The sequence below is a fragment of the Suncus etruscus genome, chromosome 5, assembly GCF_024139225.1.
Source record: "Suncus etruscus isolate mSunEtr1 chromosome 5, mSunEtr1.pri.cur, whole genome shotgun sequence".
NCBI lineage: Eukaryota > Metazoa > Chordata > Mammalia > Eulipotyphla > Soricidae > Suncus > Suncus etruscus.
In genome coordinates, this window is record NC_064852.1 from 91,757,254 (window position 1) to 91,778,086 (window position 20,833).

A 20,833-nucleotide genomic window follows, 5' to 3' on the forward strand; every position below is an offset into this window, starting at 1 on the left:
AGATCCCAGATTCCAGTTAGATCTTAACCCAGATGCAAGTGGCTGATTTCCCAGACAGCCATTTTGGAAGCTGATAGCTTATCTACATTGAGCCTCCTTTTTAATGGTCAATAAACAGGGAACTGGTATCAGTTCATTAGAAAAAAAGAGAGGTTGTTGGGGCCAGAGAGATAGTACAGTGGGCAGGGCACTTGCTTTGCAAGTGGTTGACTCAGGTTTATTCTCCACCATCTCATGTGGTTCTTTGAGCATTTCTGGGTATCCCTTCCCAGCAAAAACAAACAAATAAACAGAGGTTAACTTGTTAAAAAAATATCTGATAAAAGTAAAGCACTTATGTTTAACTCTTGTCTTTGAAAGTTGCAGTATCTGCATTTATAGAAAAAATATTTTTTTAATTCTTATACAAGGACCTATGATTGTTGCCTTGGAAACTGAATTTTAAAGATAAATTAAGCTGGATCATCTTTTCTAAATTTTCGTGAAATCAAGTTGAAGCTTTTAAAATCTGTGAACTTGTCTTCAAAGATGGGTACCAAATTCTGAGAAATCACTTAGTCACTAATATTTTGTTTGTGACATTTTGAAAGTTGAACATGCCAGATCCTTTTTATAGAACAGTGGTATTTTTAGATTTAAATCGCAAAGCTTTGTGTTTTATGCATAAATAACCAGCTTATAGATTTATTGGAGTGCTTTATGAACAAATTATCCTATCACGTGAAATTTATTTGTATAGATCAGCTATACCAAGTACTATTTATTCAGACTACTCTTTCACCATAGACTTTAAAATAATCATTTGAAGTTTAAATGTTGGCATTTAATTAGTTCATTCTACTATTTAAATTGTAAATCTCAGCAGAAGAAGTAGTTCAACAGTAGATTTCATACTGCATGTGTGTGAGGCCTTGAGTTTGATCCCCAGGCAAAGTGAAATAAATAAATATAAGACTAATAATGTCACATGTCTTTTATTATAAGACTTTTACACTATGTAGTATATTATATAATACATTTTATAATGGCAGCTAATATTAATAACCCAAATTTAGTAATAAGGCTACATGTTTTCTATTGTGGCATGATTTTTAATTTTGCTCTGATATTTTAGCCATACCTAACTCTGCTCACAGCTCACTATTAATTGGCTCTGTGTTCTGGGGCCACTGCTGACAGTGACCAATATGCAGTACTAAGGGGATTGAACCTAGGTTGGCTGTGTGCAAGGCAAGTAATGCCTTACCTAACCCCTCCCTATATTATCTCTCCAGTCCTATGGCATGACTTTTGATCGGACTCTTTTTGTTGTCCATGTTTTTTATTTTGCAATATTTTAAATTACTTTTCTCCAGAAACAAGGTGCAGTGTTCATGTGGGTGTTCTGAGCCTCTCCTCTTTCCCCTGTCTTCCCTGAGCCTCCCTGATATGTGAGAATTGTCAACAGACATTGCCCCATGAGGTAAAGAACATTGCTGCCCCAGAAAAGTACAGATGCTTCTTGGTGTCACCTCCAAAGAGTACTAAGATGGCTGTCTGACTCCTCCACCCTCCTAGATCATGGAGTCCCAAGATTAGTTAGTTCACCATCCAACCCTGAAATTTTGCCTTGAATAAATGAGCAAACAAGGGGGCCAGAGTGATAGTACAGCAAGTAGAATGTTTCCCTTGTAGGCAGCTGACCTGGGTTTGATTCCCAACATCCCATAAGATACCCAAGCATAACCAACTTCTGAGTGCAGAGTCAGCAGTGACTTCTGCATTGCTAGGTGGCTCCAAAACAGAAACAAACAAAAAGAGTAAATAGGAAGTAACCCCTAGCTCTCAGGTGCATTGATGTAAGATCCTTCCATCATCCTACATGGAGAATATATTCCCTTACTTTGGGAAACACAGCCCCATTCACACATCTCAGCCCAGAAAGAACAAATCGGTCATCATTCTGTTCTTTCTGGAGGACAAAATATGTCATAGATGAGGAACCTCCTTTCCAAAGGCAGTGTGGTAGAAAAACTGAATGGAATAGAATGTTGATGAAGTAAGTAGTGGTGTTGCCAAAAGCGTGGTATGAGGGCACAGGGAAGACTGTTCAAGGTACAGATGGCCCTGCAGGGAGAGAAGGCTCTGCAGTCCTGGCCACCGCCTTTCAGATACACTGAACCAGTCAAGACTGCACCAGTGTTTTCTGGCACCTACTTGAAAGGTTTTATTCCTAGAGTACTGAGTACTGTCTTGTTGACAGTTTGAAAGAGTGAAGTTTAGCTCCCTGAGAAATCTGTGACAGCTATTAGCAGAGAACAAGTGTAATGTGTATGAATGACCTTTGGCAATATACCACAATCCCAAGTCATATTTGAAAGAAATATGAAGGGAAAGGAGAAAGAGATTTGCCCTCCACACTGCCACCACATGAAGAACTTGTCTTCCTATATGTGATTAATAGGGGGAAGGGGATCCTTGAAAGAAAAACTTTGAAATTTTGGGGGTTTTTTTCCTTTAGAGTTTGTTCTTGACAGCATTATGTTCTGTATTAATTGAAAGTCTAAATATGTAGTATAAAAGCAAACAACTATGCTGAAGAGATAGTACAGAAGTTGACACTTAGCTTGCATGCAGCTGATCCTAGTTTAGTCCCCAGTACCACATACAGTTCTCCTGTGTGCAAAGCCAGAGGTAAACCCTGAGCACTGCCAGATGTGGCACAATCCTATCCCACCTCTCCTCCCCCCAAAAAAGTGGAACTAGTATCTTTTAATAAGTTTGACTATCCCTAAAAAGTGAGATATTGTTTAGGCTTGCATTATGTCCCTTTTAGTTGAAGTAGTTGCTTCATAAATACCACAAAAAATAAATTGTTCTCCTTAATTTTGCTAATGAAAGTAATGACTTCTGATGCATATTAGAAATGAATTATCCCCATATCTCTTAAGTATGCTTTCTTCTGGTGGGAGGGGGAGTGTGAACTAATAAGATATCTTTAGAAATCATATTTGCAATTAATTAAAATAGGAATACTCACAGTAAAGAATGCATAAAGTTTTCTTCCAAAACACACATAAAAATAATTCCTTTACCTAGTAGACTGTAAATAGTGTCTGTATTTATTTCAAAAGATAAAATTCTGTGCTCGCTTCGGCAGCACATATACTAAAATTGGAACGATACAGAGAAGATTAGCATGGCCCCTGCACAAGGATGACACGCAAATTTGTGAAGCGTTTCATATTAAAAAAAAAAAAGATAAAATTCTTTGCTTTCAAAGATATAGAACATACATTTTTAAGAGAAACCAAGATCAGAAAATTCTGAATAGCCTAAAGTTAATAGTCTAATGGAAATATTTCAAGAGTACATGATAAAACATAATTTGAATTTTTCATATTCCTTTCATATATTTATTCTGTTCTTATTAACTTGAGAACTTAGGAGGGGGAAATGTGGGTGTTTTAATAGTAACATAAAAAAATCCAAACCAAGGGTGCAACAAATGAAATGATCTTTTATGGATTTCCCCACCCATTTATAGTGTGGAACTTCCCTGGGAGAAATGGAACTATATAAGAGTTATATGACTTTAATAAATAAGTATGAAAACCAAATAAAGTCTTAATGGCAAACTGAAATATTGATATACTGCTAGTCCCAGAAGCAACAATTTTCAGAGCAAGCTCAAGGCTGGCATATTGCTCTGTGAGTCTAGGCTATAAAAATACTTTAATGACTTTGTCCTGTCCTTTGGACTTGAAGGACTTCATGTCCATTCCTGCCAAAGTCTGCCCTTAGAAGTTTATTTCCAGTATGGAGCACAATATATTTATTGTTCCACAACTTCATCTTATTCAAATAAAAGAAAGAATACAGATTTAGAAAGCATTTTTTCTCTTTCCTAAATATGTCAACCTGAGCTCAGTCCTCACTTTCTCCAGTTTTCAGTGAGTCAAAATAAACTTTAGAGCCTGCTGGTGTTTAAATTGGGAGATAATGCCAACCATTAAAGGGGAAAAAGTTACTATCAGATCAGTACTGGTATTCAAATGCTTTAATACTTTGAAAACAGCAGAATTCAGTGCTTTGTTTCCTACTGGATTTCCACTTATAATTTATATATAAGGAAAGAATATGACAAAGTATTTCATGACTGCTGTTATAAGTCTTTGCCAAGTATAGATATTTATAGCATACTTATTTGGATTAACTATAACACAATTGTTCAAACTCAAGACTATACAACAACAAAAGAAAGGTACAATGCACATTAGCGAATAAGGGTTGGAAAATTACAAATTCATCTTTAAGATTGGAGAATGTGACTCGGCATGCCAGAGCACTGGGTAGGAAGAGCAGAGGGTGGAGACCAGGAAGTCTACAGCAAGTCACAACCTTGCTGCTTTCTGGCAAGTCATTTTAACTCTGCACTTCACCATCATCACTGAGACATGAACACACTGGGACAGATGTGACTCACAATCCTTCCCACAGAATCTGTGAGCTCTTTGGACCCTTCTGGACATGCATCATCTTTACAGACTCTGCAATTTGACTTACTTTTATACTTTGAAGTATAAAGGTTCTTGAAGTTCTTGGACCCAGTAAATGGATAGGTTTAGTTTTATTTCTCCCATTAATTTATGACAAAAGACAGTGGAAAGAATATGTGCCTCAACCCTCTGATGACCCTGAAAGTTGGACAAAAGCAGGAAGGTTAACCTGAGCCCTTTGGAGTTGAGCTGCCTAGTGCCAGCTGGCTTTTGTTTGGTGGGAGCAGATTTAACCTCGTGTGCTGGCACTGGGGACATGCACAGCCCATCAAAGCCAACAGTACAGATAATAACGCCCAGCAAAATTTATTCTTCAAAACAAAGCACTGGGCAGAAGATAAGTCAGTGGAATCATTGTTCAGAGTCTTCATCCCCCCACTCTCTGTGAGGGTATCCCAAAACTCATACATCTCTCCCGTATGTGGACAGTATAGCAGCAGTCAGTGGGCAAGGTCCTATGCTCCCAGAACAAGCGAGAAGGCACATGTCTTCTGTGGGCCCACCAGCGGGAGCCTGTCTTTCCTTACCAACAAGCCATGGGAAGGTGGCACCCTGCCATAAGAACCTGGGTGAAACTCTGTCTTTCACCCCCACCCTGCAGTAAAAGCAATGGGACACTATAACCCATATCTGTGAGCATAGCTCTCTATCTAGCCCCAGCCTGGTTCAGAGACCACAATCAGGCCTCCTTTATGGTCACCTCAGTTTTCTATGTTGTCCAGCGTTCTTCTTCAGCCCAGTTGTTAGGTTAATCCTGATGCTGTCCCTCCCTATAGCTAGGGAGTGGGCCTCCCTCCCCAGAAATAAGGCAGAATTCCTCCAGCAAGTCAAAATAACATTGCACTTGCCTTTCAAAGTCTTTGTTAAACAGGTGGACCTTTGAACCAGTCTGTAAAAGTGAGTTAGAAACTTGTATCCCAAATATAAACAGATTAATTCTCATGCCTGTTAAAAAAATATGACAAATGGGGGGGGCTGAAGCGATAGCACAGTATAGGGCATTTGCCTTGCACATGGCCAGTCCAGAACAGACCCCTGTTCGATTCCGGGCATCCCAAATGGTTCTGAGCCTGCCAGGAGTGATTTCTGAGTGCACAGCCACGGGTGACCCTTGAGCGCTGCTGAGTGTGACCCCAAAACAAACAAAAATATAACAAATGGGAAATGTAGAAATTATAAAAAGTATAACACTTGGGATATGAGCTAAACACATGCTTTACATGTAAGAGGCCCAGGTTCCATCCTGGCACCATATGATGACTTGAGTATAAAAAGGAGTCACCTCTGAGCATTGAACCAGGTGTAGCTCAGAAAATAAAAACAAAAAGTCCAGAATAAGATCAAAGTTTTAGGGTTCCAAGAGATAGTACTAGGGTTTAGGCACTTACTCTGTTTGTTCCCCAGAATTACCAGGTTTAATCTCTTAAGCATAGAATCAAGAAGTAAGTCCTGAAAATCACCAAGTGTGGCCCAAAAACCTAGAAGGAGGAAAAAAAAAGATCAGAATCACACTAAGCACCAGGAAAGTCTTAACTCAAATAAAGAAAGACAACCAATGGATACCAAGATTGAGACAATACAGTGATGGAATTAACAGACAAGGACTACAGGCCACATTAAAATGCTTCAGGCTTTTGGGAACACTGAAACACTTGAGGAAAAAATAGAAAAGAAAAAATATTTAAAAAGAAGAATAACCAAGACTGGAGAAATAGAACAGCAGATTAGGTACTTGCCTTGTACTCAATTGACTCAAGGTTGGTCTTCTGAGACTGACCAGGAGTGATCCTTGGGCACAGAATCAAGGGTGATCCCAGACCACCATTGGGTGTGCCCCCAACTCTTAAAAAACAGACCCAAATGCAAGTTTTAAAACTCTAAAATTATGTATTAGCATAATTACTAATGAGTTCCAATAGCTGAATGAGTGAGATAACCAAGGAAGTCATTGGTGAGCTTGACTATGTCAATAGAAATTATCCAATTCAAAGAGAGAAATAGGTTTTATAAGCAAATTATGCTTGAGACCTGAGAGACAATAAATAAATCATTTAGTGTTTCTATTGTTGGAATTTCAAAAGATAATAGAGGATGAAATTTTTTTTTAATTTATGGCTCAAAACATCCTCAGATTTGGAGGAAACCTAGAAAACGACGGTTGCAGGGAGTGCCATTAGGTAAATAAGGGAGCCCGCTCTGGTCCACGCCATCAAGCCCTTTTAGGCCCAGCATTTACATCTGACCACTGCAACTGGCTCACCTTCAGTTGATTTTGATAGCAGTCTATAACAAACTCCAGGGAAACACGGGGAAGACCTCTCAAAATGTTTCGTTCTTCTAAAAAAAAAAATAGCATTGTCTTGGTGAATACTTATACATTAACTACCCTAAATGTCAACTCATTTCTCAGATGATAGAGCTCAGTGGTTTTTAATTACCTGTCCATGAAGCAATGCAAGTCCATGGGGTAAGGAAGTTGGAAACTATTAGTAAAGATGGAGCTATTTGCTCTGCTGTATTCAGAGACAGCTGTTGGCTTTGAGCAGTGCTAATGTTTAGAGACTAAGCATGTCTTCTCCAGGTCTGCTTCTTTTATATGTATGCAGACTTCGAGCTTTGCTTCTCTGAGTACTTAGCTGATCTTTGCACATAAGTTCTCAGGACATATGAATTCTTCTCTCAGGCTCACTACAGATCTTCAGTTTGTATTTGAAGTCAGCAGTGTCTGGATGGTTAATGAAAAAAACAATTTTATTTATAATTTTTCACTGGCATTCCTTGTCTCTGTTCTTTGTTACAACCATGTATCGCAGCTTTCCCAAAATCCATAACGATGATTGTCACCAGTATTTGTCTCACACTTCATAATATGCAAAATACCTGAATGTACTGGCTCATTAACTCTCATTATAATTTCATGAGGTAAATGTTATGCTCCCCTTTATGTCAAAAACAACAAACAAAACTGAAGCATACCTAAGGACACAACACGGATAGTGGCCATGGCATTGTATAATGTGCAAGCTGGTCATTAAGACCCTGATAAAAAATGTTCCATACCCACTGGATTGGATTTACAGCCTGTCACATCAAGTGTTCATGAATTTAAGAGGTATGTTTTTAATGCTATAAAGGTGAACTTTATTTTAAATTATTCAGATAGGGCATTTTGCTCTTAAGCCTAATGTAGTGAAATATTTGTATTCCTCTCTTAACCTCCTAAAATGACATTTTGACTATCATTGAAAATAAAAAAGTATCTCTAGTCATCCAGCAGGAAGTCGTGGTTTTAGGAGTGTGCTGTAGAAAACAGTTTGCCAAGATGATGCTTTTAGGAAGAATCTGAGCTGCTGATACAGATCCCTGTGAGGAGGCCTAGTCTCCTTCCAGGAATTATTTAGAAGAAAGAAAACAATATTTTGTTAAAACCAGAGACTTGTAAACATTTACTAGTGACATTTTATTTTAAATCTAAATTATTGAGTGCTTTTAAAATAGTATTATTAGTGTTCTTTAACAAGAAATTTAGTCTATTAAGTCTTAATTTGACAGATTTTTTTTGTCAATACATTAAATGTGCACAGTATATACATATTTTATTCCGTTTGGGGGCCACACCTAACAATACTCAGGGTTTATTCCTAGCTCTGATATGGGGAATCACTGCTGGCAGGCTCAGAAGACCCTACATGGTACCAGATATAGCAACTACAACCATGTACAAAGCAAGTACACTACCTGCTGTGCTGTAATATCTCTCCAACCTTAGGTCTGTACATTCCTAAAGGCATGTTTATGTGTATATATGCACAGAGATCCTAGATCCTTGGAAAAGAAAATGCCTCAAAATATCAACTAGAAAATGTTTTAATTCTGAGGTTCTGTAGCAGGTAGGGCACTTTCCTTGTACACAGGTGGTGATTCACATTTTTATCCCCAGCATCCTATATGGTTTCCTGAGCCTACCAGTATGGCTCAAAAACAAAAATCAAAAAAGTAAAGGTTTAATTCTGACATCTTAGAAATCATAACCCAGTAAGATTACAAATCAAAATAACGTTTCTATAAGTAGTATAATGTTATTTGGTTATTAAAATTGTAGCTCTAGAATTGTCCATAGACCCGAATCCTCATTTCAATGTGCACTTAATGGGTGGCCTTGGGTAAATTACTTAATACCTATGTGCTTGGTTTCACCAGACCTATAAAATGAGAAAATTAATAGCCTATTTTATCATTTCTGAGCTCAAATGAAATAATTAATGTGAAACATTTGGAGCTAGTAAAATGGTGATAATACCATAACAAATTATACATTCAACTTATATCTCTAGAAATGATTTAATAGATTTGTATATGGAAAGAGAAAAGAATTATCAATAGAAATGCATAAAGTGGTGAGTAGCACAACTTTAATAGGACCATGGATTTTTTTTATTTTAGAAAGTTCAGTTCTACTTTCTATCTAACTTATTTTTATGTAACTTTAAACAAAATGATAGATTTTAATTGACAATCGCATGTACCATTTTGTAGGCATTTATTTAAATACTTATTAACTTCATTTGGTTTTCACCTGAGACCATATAGCAAGCATATGATATGAAGTTTAAGCTAGAATTATAAATTCCCCACTTACAAATTTTCACAAGAGAATAAAAACAGAAGGAATTGCTGGAAGTTAGTTGTCTTTTTAAGTTTATTCCAAACTGGATTTTCTTTTGCTAGAAGACTACTTTAGGGGCTGGAGTGTAATACAGTGTGGTATAGCATTTGCCTTACACACAGCTGACCCAGGTTCAATCCCCAGCATTCCACATGTACCCTAATCACTGCCAGGAGTGATTCCTGAATGCAGAGCCAGGAATATTTTTTGTTCTAGCATGTTTAACATTTCAAAAACAACGAGTCATTCCTCTTTTTCTTCTTTTTTTTTTTCAGATTGTGGTTTGAATGTTCATAAGCAGTGTTCCAAGATGGTCCCAAATGACTGTAAGCCTGACTTGAAACATGTTAAGAAAGTATACAGCTGTGATCTGACAACGCTCGTAAAAGCCCACATCACAAAGCGGCCCATGGTCGTGGACATGTGCATCCGGGAAATTGAATCTAGAGGTGAGTATTTCCAGAGTCACTGAGGCATCTAATTTTGTCACAAATGCCAATGCTCATATTTCTTGGTTTACACTGTATAACCCAATTTTCTTCTGGAAGTTTAGAGGAATGATTTTAGATGTCAATGTTACAGTTGAAAATGAATGAATTTAACAAGTCTGTTAACAGTTTTGATGCTTAGGTACCTTTAAGTAATTGTGGAATATTTCCCATGATAGTGTTGAAAGAGATGTATAATGCCTCTATCTTAAGAAGAGCAGGGGCGGGCCAGAGAGATAGCATGGAGGCAGGGTGTTTGCCTTGCATGCAAAAGGACGGTGGTTCAAATCCTGGCATCCCATATGGTCCATATGGTCCCTCGAGCCTGCCAGGAACGATTTCTGAGCATAGAGCTAGGAGTAACCCCTGAGTTCTGCCAGGTGTGACCCAAAAACCAAAAAACAAAAAAACAAAAAACAGCAGGGGCAAGAGAAGTTGTACTGAGAGTTAGTTCAGCAGGTAAAGGGATTGCTTTTTAATCATGAATCCAGTTTTAATCCCCAGGACTACATATGATCTCCACCAACCACTGCCAGGAATAAGTGATTCCTGAGTACAGAGCCAATAATATCATCTGTGCAACCACAGTGGGGCCCAAATCCAACCTCCCATGAAAAATAGACTTAAGAGGTAGAGCACAGAGGCCAGAGAGATAGCATAGAGGTGGAGCGTTTGCCATGCATGCCGCCGACCCAGGAGGGACCTTGTTGAATTCCTGGCACCATGTGGTCCCCCAGCCTGCCAGGAGCGATTTCTGAATGCAGAGCCAGGAATAACCCCAAGCACCGCTGGGTGTGGCCCAACAACCAATCAAGCAATTAATCAATAAATAAAGTTTTTTGTGTTTTTTTTTTTTTTCAAAAAAAAAAGAGGTAGAGAACAGACTGAGCAAGTGTGAGGCTCCTAGTTTGTTCCCTGCCACCACATGCACTCTTGTGCCATGCACACACATACACACACATAAATACCAACACCTCTGAATACTCCTGGCAGTCTCAAGAACCATGGGATGTAGTTGGCCCATATAAAAAAATAATTTTAGATAGTGATAGAAAAAATGCTTCCAGTCTATAAAAGTTGACATCAAGATACCAATTCATTTTTGTTTTTCATATTTTCCTTAAGTCCAAGAAGCAAAGAAAGGTATAAATTCTCTATAAAAGCTAATCTAGAGCAAAACCCAGAACTGCACCCTCATTATTTGTCCCACTTGGAAAATGCTGCTATAGGCTTATTAATATAGTTTATCTTAGTCTTCTGTTACATAAAGACTTTATGGAGTAATTGGGGTGATGAATTTTTTCCCATATGACTTAAGATATTTGATCTAATTAGAGAAAATGATGTACCCAATTACAAATATTTAGGTGACAGTCGGTCAGAATTAAAGAACTGTGAATGAAATGGTATAATTTTAGAAAAAAGTGCAAAGATTTTTCTAGCTATGTGTAAGTTATGATTCATATATCCATAGCCTAATATGTGGTAAGGACTTAAAATCTGAAGAAAAGACATAATTCCAAAAATTAGTTTCAATGCTTTTGATTTGGCAGGTCTTAATTCTGAAGGTCTATACCGAGTATCAGGATTTAGTGACCTAATTGAAGATGTGAAGATGGCTTTTGACAGAGGTATGTTCATAATTTCCAATTATTTAGGACCATAATTAACAAGCCAATAAGTCAATATCCAGTCGTGACAATAAAATTGGAACTTTTTATTTTTTGCCTATGGTGATTTGCTCTGTTAGGTAGGTCTTTAATGATAATTATATCAAATAACTAGACTTAGCTGTGTTAGTTGTAAGTATTAAGCATTTATTGTTATTTTTATCTATTCTTTTGTGCTTGGATTTTGTTTGGAGATCGTACTCAGCTGTGTTCCATGCTTAAATCTGGCTCTGTGCTCAGGAGTCACTCCAGATAACATACAGGGTCTATATGCGGGACCACAAATTGAACTGGGTTTGATTGTGTGCAAGGCAAGTGCCCTAACCCTTGTACCATCTCTCTGGGTCTTGTTGTCTTACGAATTTGTTTGTGTGTGTGTGTGTGTGTGTGTGTGTGTGTGTGTGTGTGTGAGAGAGAGAGAGAGAGAGAGAGAGAGAGAGAGAGAGAGAGAACTGGAATTAAGCACAGGTCTCATGCATGCAAAGCAAGTAATTATGTTGCCAATATTCGATTATGCTATGCTCACCCATACATACAGAGCAATCAAATTTACCAAAAACCCATTAGACAATGGAGGGCAAGAGGAGACAGAATAATTCATTACCGATCAGTTTTCTAGCCTTCTCATGGCATTGGCTCTAACTCTAGTGTTGTCCACTAGACAACAAGAAGCTTTTTGAGCTTCTTGTCTCTTGCCTTTGCCTGAGCTGAGATCAAAACTCATTCCTGTTGAAGACTAGGAACCAAATAAAACTGAGAACCTTCTGGCATGGGACTCACTGGGAGAGGAAGAAAGCAATCTAAGAAAAACCTGTAACTCTTATTTCCTTTTGACATTTAAATTAACATTAGATTTCATGGTTACCCGGTTTATTGCTGTAACAAGTATTAGAATTGGTCAGAAAGATAGGACAGGTGTTAAGACACTTGCATGTGTCTGAACCTGATTCAATCCCCGGCACTGTATCTGGGTTCCCTAGACACAACCAGAGTAAGCCCTGAGCCAGTGTTACCCAAAGCCCCAGCTTCACACACTACCCCACAAAACAAAATAAAATAAATCTCATTTCCCATTTATTCACTAACTTAGACGTATTTATGAAACAGCAACTGTTTTGAATGTCATGGTCTTGGCTTTCTGTCTAGCAATTCATGGAATGACACTTTCTGTCATCACACTCAGAGAAAGGTCACATTAAATAATTACGGTGGTTGTTGATTTTGTTGGCTAAATGCCATAGAGGAAAACATTAATAACTGGGATCTTAGCTTTGTGTATTGAGGATGGGGTGATAGTGGAGATCAGATGAGACTTTCTCAGAGATGTGTATGCTAAAGCTGAAAGCATGAGTACGAGTCAGCTGTAGCTGTGCCTTGGTTGTAAGCAGAGAAATAAGGTTAATGAAAGCCCTTGCAACAAGAGACTGTTTAACCTTGAGGCTGACCTTGTCGAAGGCCTTTAGAATGCTGTGACTTTAAGAGTAGGAAGTGGAAGAAGAGTGGACTGAGATAGCATGAACCTAGTATTTTATCAGAGAAAAATAGCAGAATTGTAAAGTTTTCCTTTTACAACAACATCCTCCCCACCCCCTAATACTCTTTAGTCCATCATTTAGATCAGTGTTTCTCAATTATTTTCTGTCATACCCCCCCTAGGAAGAAAACATTTTTGTGCCCCCCCGCACGACTGTAAATAGTATATTTAAAAAAACTTTAACCTGCAAAAAATATATATATAAAATAAATTGAGCTGATTTTTTTAATCAGAGGTGATGTCTGGATTAATGGCTACAATGAGCACGTTTTGCAATGCAGAGCTTTTCGAGGTGGGATTTGAAGTAGGACACAGCAACTCTCAGCTCCAGAGACATACAGAGACATAAACACGGGGCTTAGCTTGTTATGACAGTGTAAGCAGAGGTCAAATGTGCCCCTCTTTACGAAGCCCCCTGGGGGCGTGCCCACTATTTGAGAAACACTGATTTAGATGAAATATAAGTTAATGGGGCCCAGAGAGATAGCACAGCGCGTTTGCCTTGCAAGCAGCCGATCCAGGACCAAAGGTGGTTGGTTCGAATCCCAGTGTCCCATATGGTACCCCATGCCTGCCAGGAGCTATTTCTGAGCAGATAGCCAGGAGTAACCCCTGAGCACCACCGGGTGTGGCCCAAAAATCAAAAAAAAAGAAAAGAAAAGAAATATAAGTTAATGATTTAAGGCTAGAGTTTTTGTTTGAGGGTGTTGGGGTTTTTCTTGTTTTGTCTTTTGAGCCACACCCAGAAGTGTTCAGGGCTTGCTTCTGGCTCTGAGCTCATGAATCACTCCTGTCAGTGCTTGGGGGACCATCTTAGATGCTGGAATTAAATCCAGGTCAGCTATATTGCAAGGCAAACATCCTACCCACTGTACTTTATCACTCCAGCCCCAATTGTTTATTCACCCTTTGAAGAATATCGTTGTTTCTACCTTTGGAAAACTGTGAATATAACTGATTTATATTTGTGTTCAAGTGTTTCTGTGAACATTTGCTTTCAGCTACTTGTATAATACCCAGGACCATGATTTTTGACTTACATAATAATAAGAGCATTTTGATTTTATAAGAAACTACCTGCCTTCTAAGGTGGCTATTCTATTTTGCATTCCTTCCAACAATCCTGCATTCCTGATTGAGAATTCCTGGGGCTCCTCTTCAGCATTTGATGTTGACCATATTCTAATGACTGGATAATTAAAGAGGCTGCTTTTTAGTTTATAGAAGTCTTTCATTTCTTCTCATATTATTTTAGCACTCTCTGGTTATGTTTTAATTATATTATTGTTGTTGTAGTTGTTATTCTCATCACCCCCCCCAAATTTAGACAAGATCCAAGTGTTAAATAGAGGAGGGTGGGATGAAGTCAAAGAGACTTTTTGTGCTAGGAGCCTTTTGGGAGGTAGAAATCCCTAGAGGCACTCAGGAAGCCTAAGGCCTACTCCCAATGATTCTTCTACAGCTAGGCTGGTGGATCAGTGAGAAGGCTCAGAACATGACGCTGCTCATGGTTTATGATACTGAATGAAGCCAGCAACTCAGACCATTGGTGCCAGGAACTGAACCTGGGTCAATCTTGTGTCAAACATGTGCCTTAACCTCTATACTTTTTTTCTAGTCTTGTGCTAGGAGTTTGAATGGAGAGCATCATTATTTTTCACATTCTTTGTTGATTAAAAATAATAATAATAAGAGAAAGAATGTAATCTCATTATTCCCCATGGGAAATTTGCATAGTTATAAAATTTTAAAATATTTGTGTTGACCTCTGTCCTCTCCTGCCCCCTCACCCCTTTATAATTACAAATAAATACCAGAGAGAAATTTGGGGTAAATATTTTGCTTTTACTAAAAAAAATAGTCAGTTGTAATTTACATATATAATAATAATTTGTTCTTATTTTTATTTAATTATAACAAAATAATTATTTGTTCTTATTATCAATTTGTTATTCAACTTATAAAGTCAGCTTGATATGGAAAATTAGCATTGGAGCAGGGACATGGCTAAGTGCTAAAGCAGATGTTTTCTGTGTGTCAGGCCCTGGCAGGCCCCAGCACACACACGCACACACACACACACACACACACACACACCCTGAAGCATTTCCAATCTCTGAAATTGCACACACAAACACACACACACACCCTGAAGCATTTCCAATCTCTGAAATTGCATACAAAAATTTCATGTGTTTCAATAATGTCGTGCTTCAATATAAATACTTTTCTTTCTATGGTCATTTCTTCAAAGATGGTGAGAAAGCAGATATTTCGGTGAACATGTATGAAGATATCAACATTATTACTGGTGCATTGAAACTGTACTTCAGGGACTTACCCATTCCACTCATCACGTATGATGCTTACCCCAAGTTTATCGAGTCTGCCAGTAAGTAAGAAGTGCTCTTTTCCAGCGCCCTGTGATGTCTGTCTGCCCCCTGGAATCATTTCTCCTGTGTTTCTTGCTTGCACATCTTTAATGTGTTTTCTGAAAATTCTCTCCTTTTTCTTTCTTTCACCATGGTTAATACACTCACAAGAATTTTGGGTTTTTGTTGTTTTGGTTTTGGTTTTGAATCACACCTGGATGCACCTAGGGGTTACTCCTGATTACACTCAGAAATCGCCCCTGGCAGGCTCTGGGGACCATATGGGATGCCAGGATTTGAAGCAATGTTCATCCTGGTTCAACTGCATGCAAGGCATGCAAGGCAGTCCTATTGCTGTGCTATCTCTCCAGCCACTCATAGGAATTTTGAACTCTTCTTGAACAAATTTGCTCTGACTTCTCCATTTAGAAGCTTCTTTTAAATACATTAAACCTATTAATATATTAATAATAATAATGTGACAAAATGAGCTTTAAGACTGCTGAGTGAAATAAGTCAGAGAGAGAGAAAGACGTAGAATGGTCTCACTCATCTATGGGTTTTAAGAAAAATGAAAGACATTCTGCATTAATAACTTTTAGACACAAAAGAGAAAAGAGCTGGAAGTTCCAGCTCACCTCATGAAGCTCACCACAAACAGGGATGAGTTAGTTAGAGAAATAACTACGTTTTGAACTATCCTAATAATGAGAATGTACGAGGGAAATAGAAAGCCTGTCTAGAGTACAGGCGGGGGTTGAGTGGGGAGGAGGGAGATTTGGGAGATTGGTGATGGGAATGTTGCACTGGTGATGGGTGGTGTTCTTTACATGACTGAAACCCAAACACAATCATGTATGTAATAAAGTTGTGTAAGTAAAAAAAATTTTTTTAATTTTAAAATTAAAAAAAAATGCTCCTGATAGACCTAATACATGATCTTGTAGGCCTACTATGTGATCTAATAGATTTTTGTAAATAATCTAGAAATGGATAATGAGAGAAATTAAAAGATTTTAAATATGTTTGTTTTTGTTTTTGTTTTATTTTTGGTTTTTGGGCCACACCCGGTGACGCTCAGGGGTTACTCCTGGCTATGCGCTCAGAAGTCACTCCTGGCTTGGGGGACCATATGGGACACCGGGGGATCGAACCGCGGTCCATCCAAGGCTAGCGCAGGCAAGGCAGGCACCTTACCTTTAGCGCCACCGTTCGGCCCCTAAATATGTATTTTTAAACATAGAACCATTTTATGTTTAAACATAGCTTTAAAAATATTTTTAAAAATAGCTTTTGTTACTTAGTTTATTATACAAGTTTCCAAATTATTTTTGTTTGTTTGTTTGTTTGTTTGTTGTGGGACCACACCATTAGTGCTCAGGGCTTATTCCTTGCAGGCTCAGGGGTGCTGGGGATCAAACCCAGTGTAAAACTTGGGTTGGCCACATGCAAGGCAAACACCCTACCAGTTGTATGATGCCCCAAATTTTCAAATTTAAATTCTCAATTTCTGTATTAATCGTGTGTTAGGCAATTAGCAACTAGTTTACAGATTGTCACTTATGTGTAGATGATAGTTTAAAACAAAGTAGTTTTTTTCTGATTTTTTGTTTGATTTTATTTTTAAAATATCTTTATTTAAGCACCATGATTGCAAGCATGTTTGTAGTTGGGATTTAGTTATTTAAAGAAAAAGAACACCCTCTCCCTTCCCAGTGCAATGTTCCCACCACCAATGCCCTTCAAAATAAATTCTTTAATTGAATAATCATGTGATACAGTTACAAGTTATTCATGATTGAGTTTTAGTCATACACTATCAAACACCCATCCTTTCATCAATACCCATGTACATTTTCCGCCACCTATGTCCCCAATTTCTCTCCCATCCATCCCTTGCCCCACAGCCTCTATGGTGAACATTTTTGAAGAAGTTAATTTTTAAAGTTTTAGTTAAAACTAGAAAATAAGAGGCATCAAAGGCTCATTTGCCAATTTGCTCACTGACCAAATAATTGACACTTTATTCTTTTATTTAAAGGGGGGGGGGAATTCTTTTTTTTTTTTTTTTGGATTTTGGGCCACACCCAGCGTTGCTCAGGGGTTACTCCTGGCTGTCTGCTCAGAAATAGCTCCTGGCAGGCACGGGGGACCATAGGGGACACCGGGATTTGAACCAACCACCTTTGGTCCTGGATCGCTGTGCTATCTCTCCGGGCCCGGGGGGGGGGGGGGGGGGGAATTCTTAACTAATTGTGTTTATAGTACTTTTTTTTTTTTTTTTTTTTGGTTTTTGGTCACACCTGGCAGCGCTCAGGGGTTACTCCGGGCTTAACGCTCAGAAATTGCTCCTGGCAGGCTATATGGGATGCCGGAATTTGAACCATCATCCTTCTGCATGCTAAGTAAATGCCCTACCTCCATGCTATCTCTCCGGCCTCTATAGTATATTTTTACAAAGATAAGCTAGTTATGTTTTTGCTTCTTTTTTCCTTTGAAACAATGCATTGAGTTAATTTTTGAGTTGATCTCTTCTTTAGGAAAACTGATTTGCTTTTAATTTTGAGAATTTACCATATACAGACTTTCTTTGTTCCAGTTTTCAGATTCCCCTTCAGAGATTTTTGTTGAGAATTTTTGTGGTTAGTTCTGTGGAGCCAGTTCCTTGTGGGTCAGCTGTGGCTCTCACAGAGAGAAGAGCCGTGAGAATCACCTCAATGTTTATGAAGTTCCTTGTTGGGAAACTTGAGACTAGAACTAACTCTTCATCTGGGCATAGTGCAAACTGTCTAGTGGAGGGGGTGGGGAGGGGGCACAGCTCTCCCCTTAGGGGCACAATGTTCTCCAAAGAGAGGACCTCCAAAGAGAGAGTCCTCCCATGGCCATGGGGGGGGGGGGGGAAGCGTCTATATACACCACAAAGGGCTACTCAGTCCAGGGTTTGCTCCTAGCAGCCCCAGGTCAGACTACTGGGGAGCAGAGCTAAAATCTGTCCTCTGCCTCAGCCTAAGGGCATCCAGTTAGCAGAGGACAGAGCCTTGATTCAGGCTCAAGCTCTGAGACAAGCACTGAGCACCTCTACCTCTGTTTAGCAGAAGCAGCCAAGCCTACTCCTTGCATTTCTAGGCCTTTTGCCTCACACTTGCAAATCACTACTCCTTTCCTCACCACCACCCAGCTTTGCTGATGAGAAAGAAACTCTGCTTTGACATTCTTGCAAAACGTGCCATTGCCCTATCCTGTCTCACACTAAGAGAAGGCTCCTAAGCGCGCACATCAAAAGAAGACAATTGTCCCAATCAAGAGATTCCATAAAACTGTTGTGAGCCTGACAACAAAAGTCCAGCCGTGATATTTTTACCCACACTGTACAAGTCTGGGCGTGTGTCCGGTGCTGACCTCACTGTCTGGGACACTGTGTCCTCCTGTATCCTTTCTCTTTCTTGAAAGGTTGGCCACACCCAGTGATGCTCAGGACTTATTACTGGCTCTGTGCTCAGGATTCACTCCTGGCAGGCTTGGGGACCATATGGGGTGAAGTTGATCAGACCTGACCTGGGTTGGCCACGTGCAAGGCAAACGCCTATTCTCTGTCCTAGTACTCCAAACCCTTCCTACATCCTTTCTTTCCTCAAGACCTTCTTTATATTGAGGTCAAATCCTGACCTAAAATTTCAGTCCCCAATTGTTCTGGTGTTTCAAAAAATACCTAATCCTAACTACAACATCAAAAAAAAAAAAAATTCTAGCATTTTTTCCGCAAGCACTTGCTACCAAGCAGTACAGCACAATTTTAGAACATCATAGCCGTTATTTATCTCCCATCCGTATCCAAAAGAAAATAAACTCTCTGTGGGCAAAGGATGCTGTTTTCTTGGAAGCCCACCAGCACTGCCCTTCATTTCACTCCACCTTCAGGGTCTCCCTTCAAAGATTAATTGTGGACATTCAAAGGAAGCCATGTAACTCATTTTACAATTTCCCAAATGGTTTCATTTCAAAGTCATTAGTCTTATGATAAAAACTATAGAGAAATTACAACTAATTGTTTCTTGAATAAAATGGATTTATTATACTGATTCTAGAAATTAAGTGACTAAAGTTCAGTATCTGAGATAGTATTGCTCTCATAAATTAGCACTCATTAAAGTCCCTACAGTTTGGAGGTTGCCTATTATTTGTCTTGGAAAAAGCAAATGGAACTTTGGGGAAGCTTTTAGGAAGAAATTGTCAAATTGCCAAAGGGTCTTTGAATTAAAAAGTTTTGTGGGTTTTTTTGTTTTTTGTTTTTGTTTTTGGGCCACACCCAGCGGTGCTCAGGGGTTACTCCTGGCTATCTGCTCAAAAATAGCTCCTGGCAGGCACGCTGGGATTTGAACCAACTACCTTAGGTCCTGGATCAGCTGCTTGCAAGGCAGACACCGCTGTGCTATCTCTCTGGTCCCAAATTAAAAAGTTTTAGTCACTGGTCACATTCTGAGATTTATCAAATCTGCTCTTCCACCACTTGAGACTTCCCACATTCGTCTCCAATTGATTTACATTTGGCTCCAGTCCTTTCATTGCTACTGAGTGAATCTGTTTTCAGTTAGAGAGGAATGTGTTCTTTGTCTTGTCTTTGGAATGCTCCTTTCTGGTCAGATGTGGCCTTATTGCATTTCAAGGCTGCTATTCAGATTAGGATTCCACATCTGAGGGTGTCACTGCATTGGCTTCCAATCCAACATCTAAAGTTACCATGTCTTCCTGACTCCTAAACAGAAGTGAAGATGTATAGTGGCCTCTCTGTCAGAACACAGAATTTCAAAGATATCTGGTCTTTCTGATTATGAAATAAGTGACATATTGATCTCAAAGGAATTTGATTTGTAGGCTGACATATTGAACTGAAATATCAAAATAAAGATGGTCACCTTCAGAATTTCAAAGAGTAACTTTTCTTTCAAGGATCTGTCATCACTGAAAACATTTGAAATAATTTCAAATGTCTCAGTGCTCACTTATGAGTATCTTAAGGAATAGCGGTTTTCACTTTAAGCTAAGATTTATATTTGGGGAGGCCCACCTGGTGGTACTCAGTGCTTACTCCTGATACTGCACTCAGGGATCACTCCTGACAGGCTTGGGTGACCATATGGGATATCAGGGACTGATTTATGGTTAGCCACATCCATGGCAAACACCCAACCTGATATACTATCTCTCCATCCCCTAGATTGATTGTTTTTTAATAACCCTTTTTAAGTTATTTGCAGGTGAGGGATTGGGCCACACTAGAGATATTTGGGAACCACGCCCAGTTCAGTGGGGAGGGGAATCTCTCCTGGTGATGTTCGAGGGACCCTGTGGTACCAGTTATTAATCAGTGTCAGCTACATTCCAGGCAAGAATCTATACTCCTATATGAACTCTCCAGTCCTATAAGTAATTTTTTTTGTTTTTTTGGGGGGGGCCACACCCATTTGAAGCTCAGGGGTTACTCCTGGCTATGCGCTCAGAAATCGCCCCTGGCTTGGGGGGACCATATGGGACGCTGGGGGGTCGAACCGCTGTCCATCCTAGCTA

At 39.1% G+C, this 20,833-nt stretch overlaps 1 protein-coding gene and 1 non-coding gene across 3 annotated transcripts in view; both read left to right on the forward strand.

Moving 5' to 3' along the window:
* CHN1 (chimerin 1) overlaps nucleotides 1–20,833 on the forward strand; it is a 191,336-nt gene that overhangs the window by 166,592 nt on the left and 3,911 nt on the right. For both annotated transcript variants that reach the window (XM_049773443.1, XM_049773444.1), the window contains exons 9-11: nucleotides 9,480–9,653; nucleotides 11,246–11,323; nucleotides 15,151–15,288. In XM_049773443.1, coding sequence (XP_049629400.1) covers nucleotides 9,480–9,653; nucleotides 11,246–11,323; nucleotides 15,151–15,288 — 390 coding nt within the window. The remainder of the gene's footprint in view (nucleotides 1–9,479; nucleotides 9,654–11,245; nucleotides 11,324–15,150; nucleotides 15,289–20,833) is intronic.
* LOC126010498 (U6 spliceosomal RNA) lies at nucleotides 3,124–3,230 on the forward strand. The gene has a single exon (XR_007496524.1). It is a non-coding gene; the product is annotated as a U6 spliceosomal RNA (small nuclear RNA).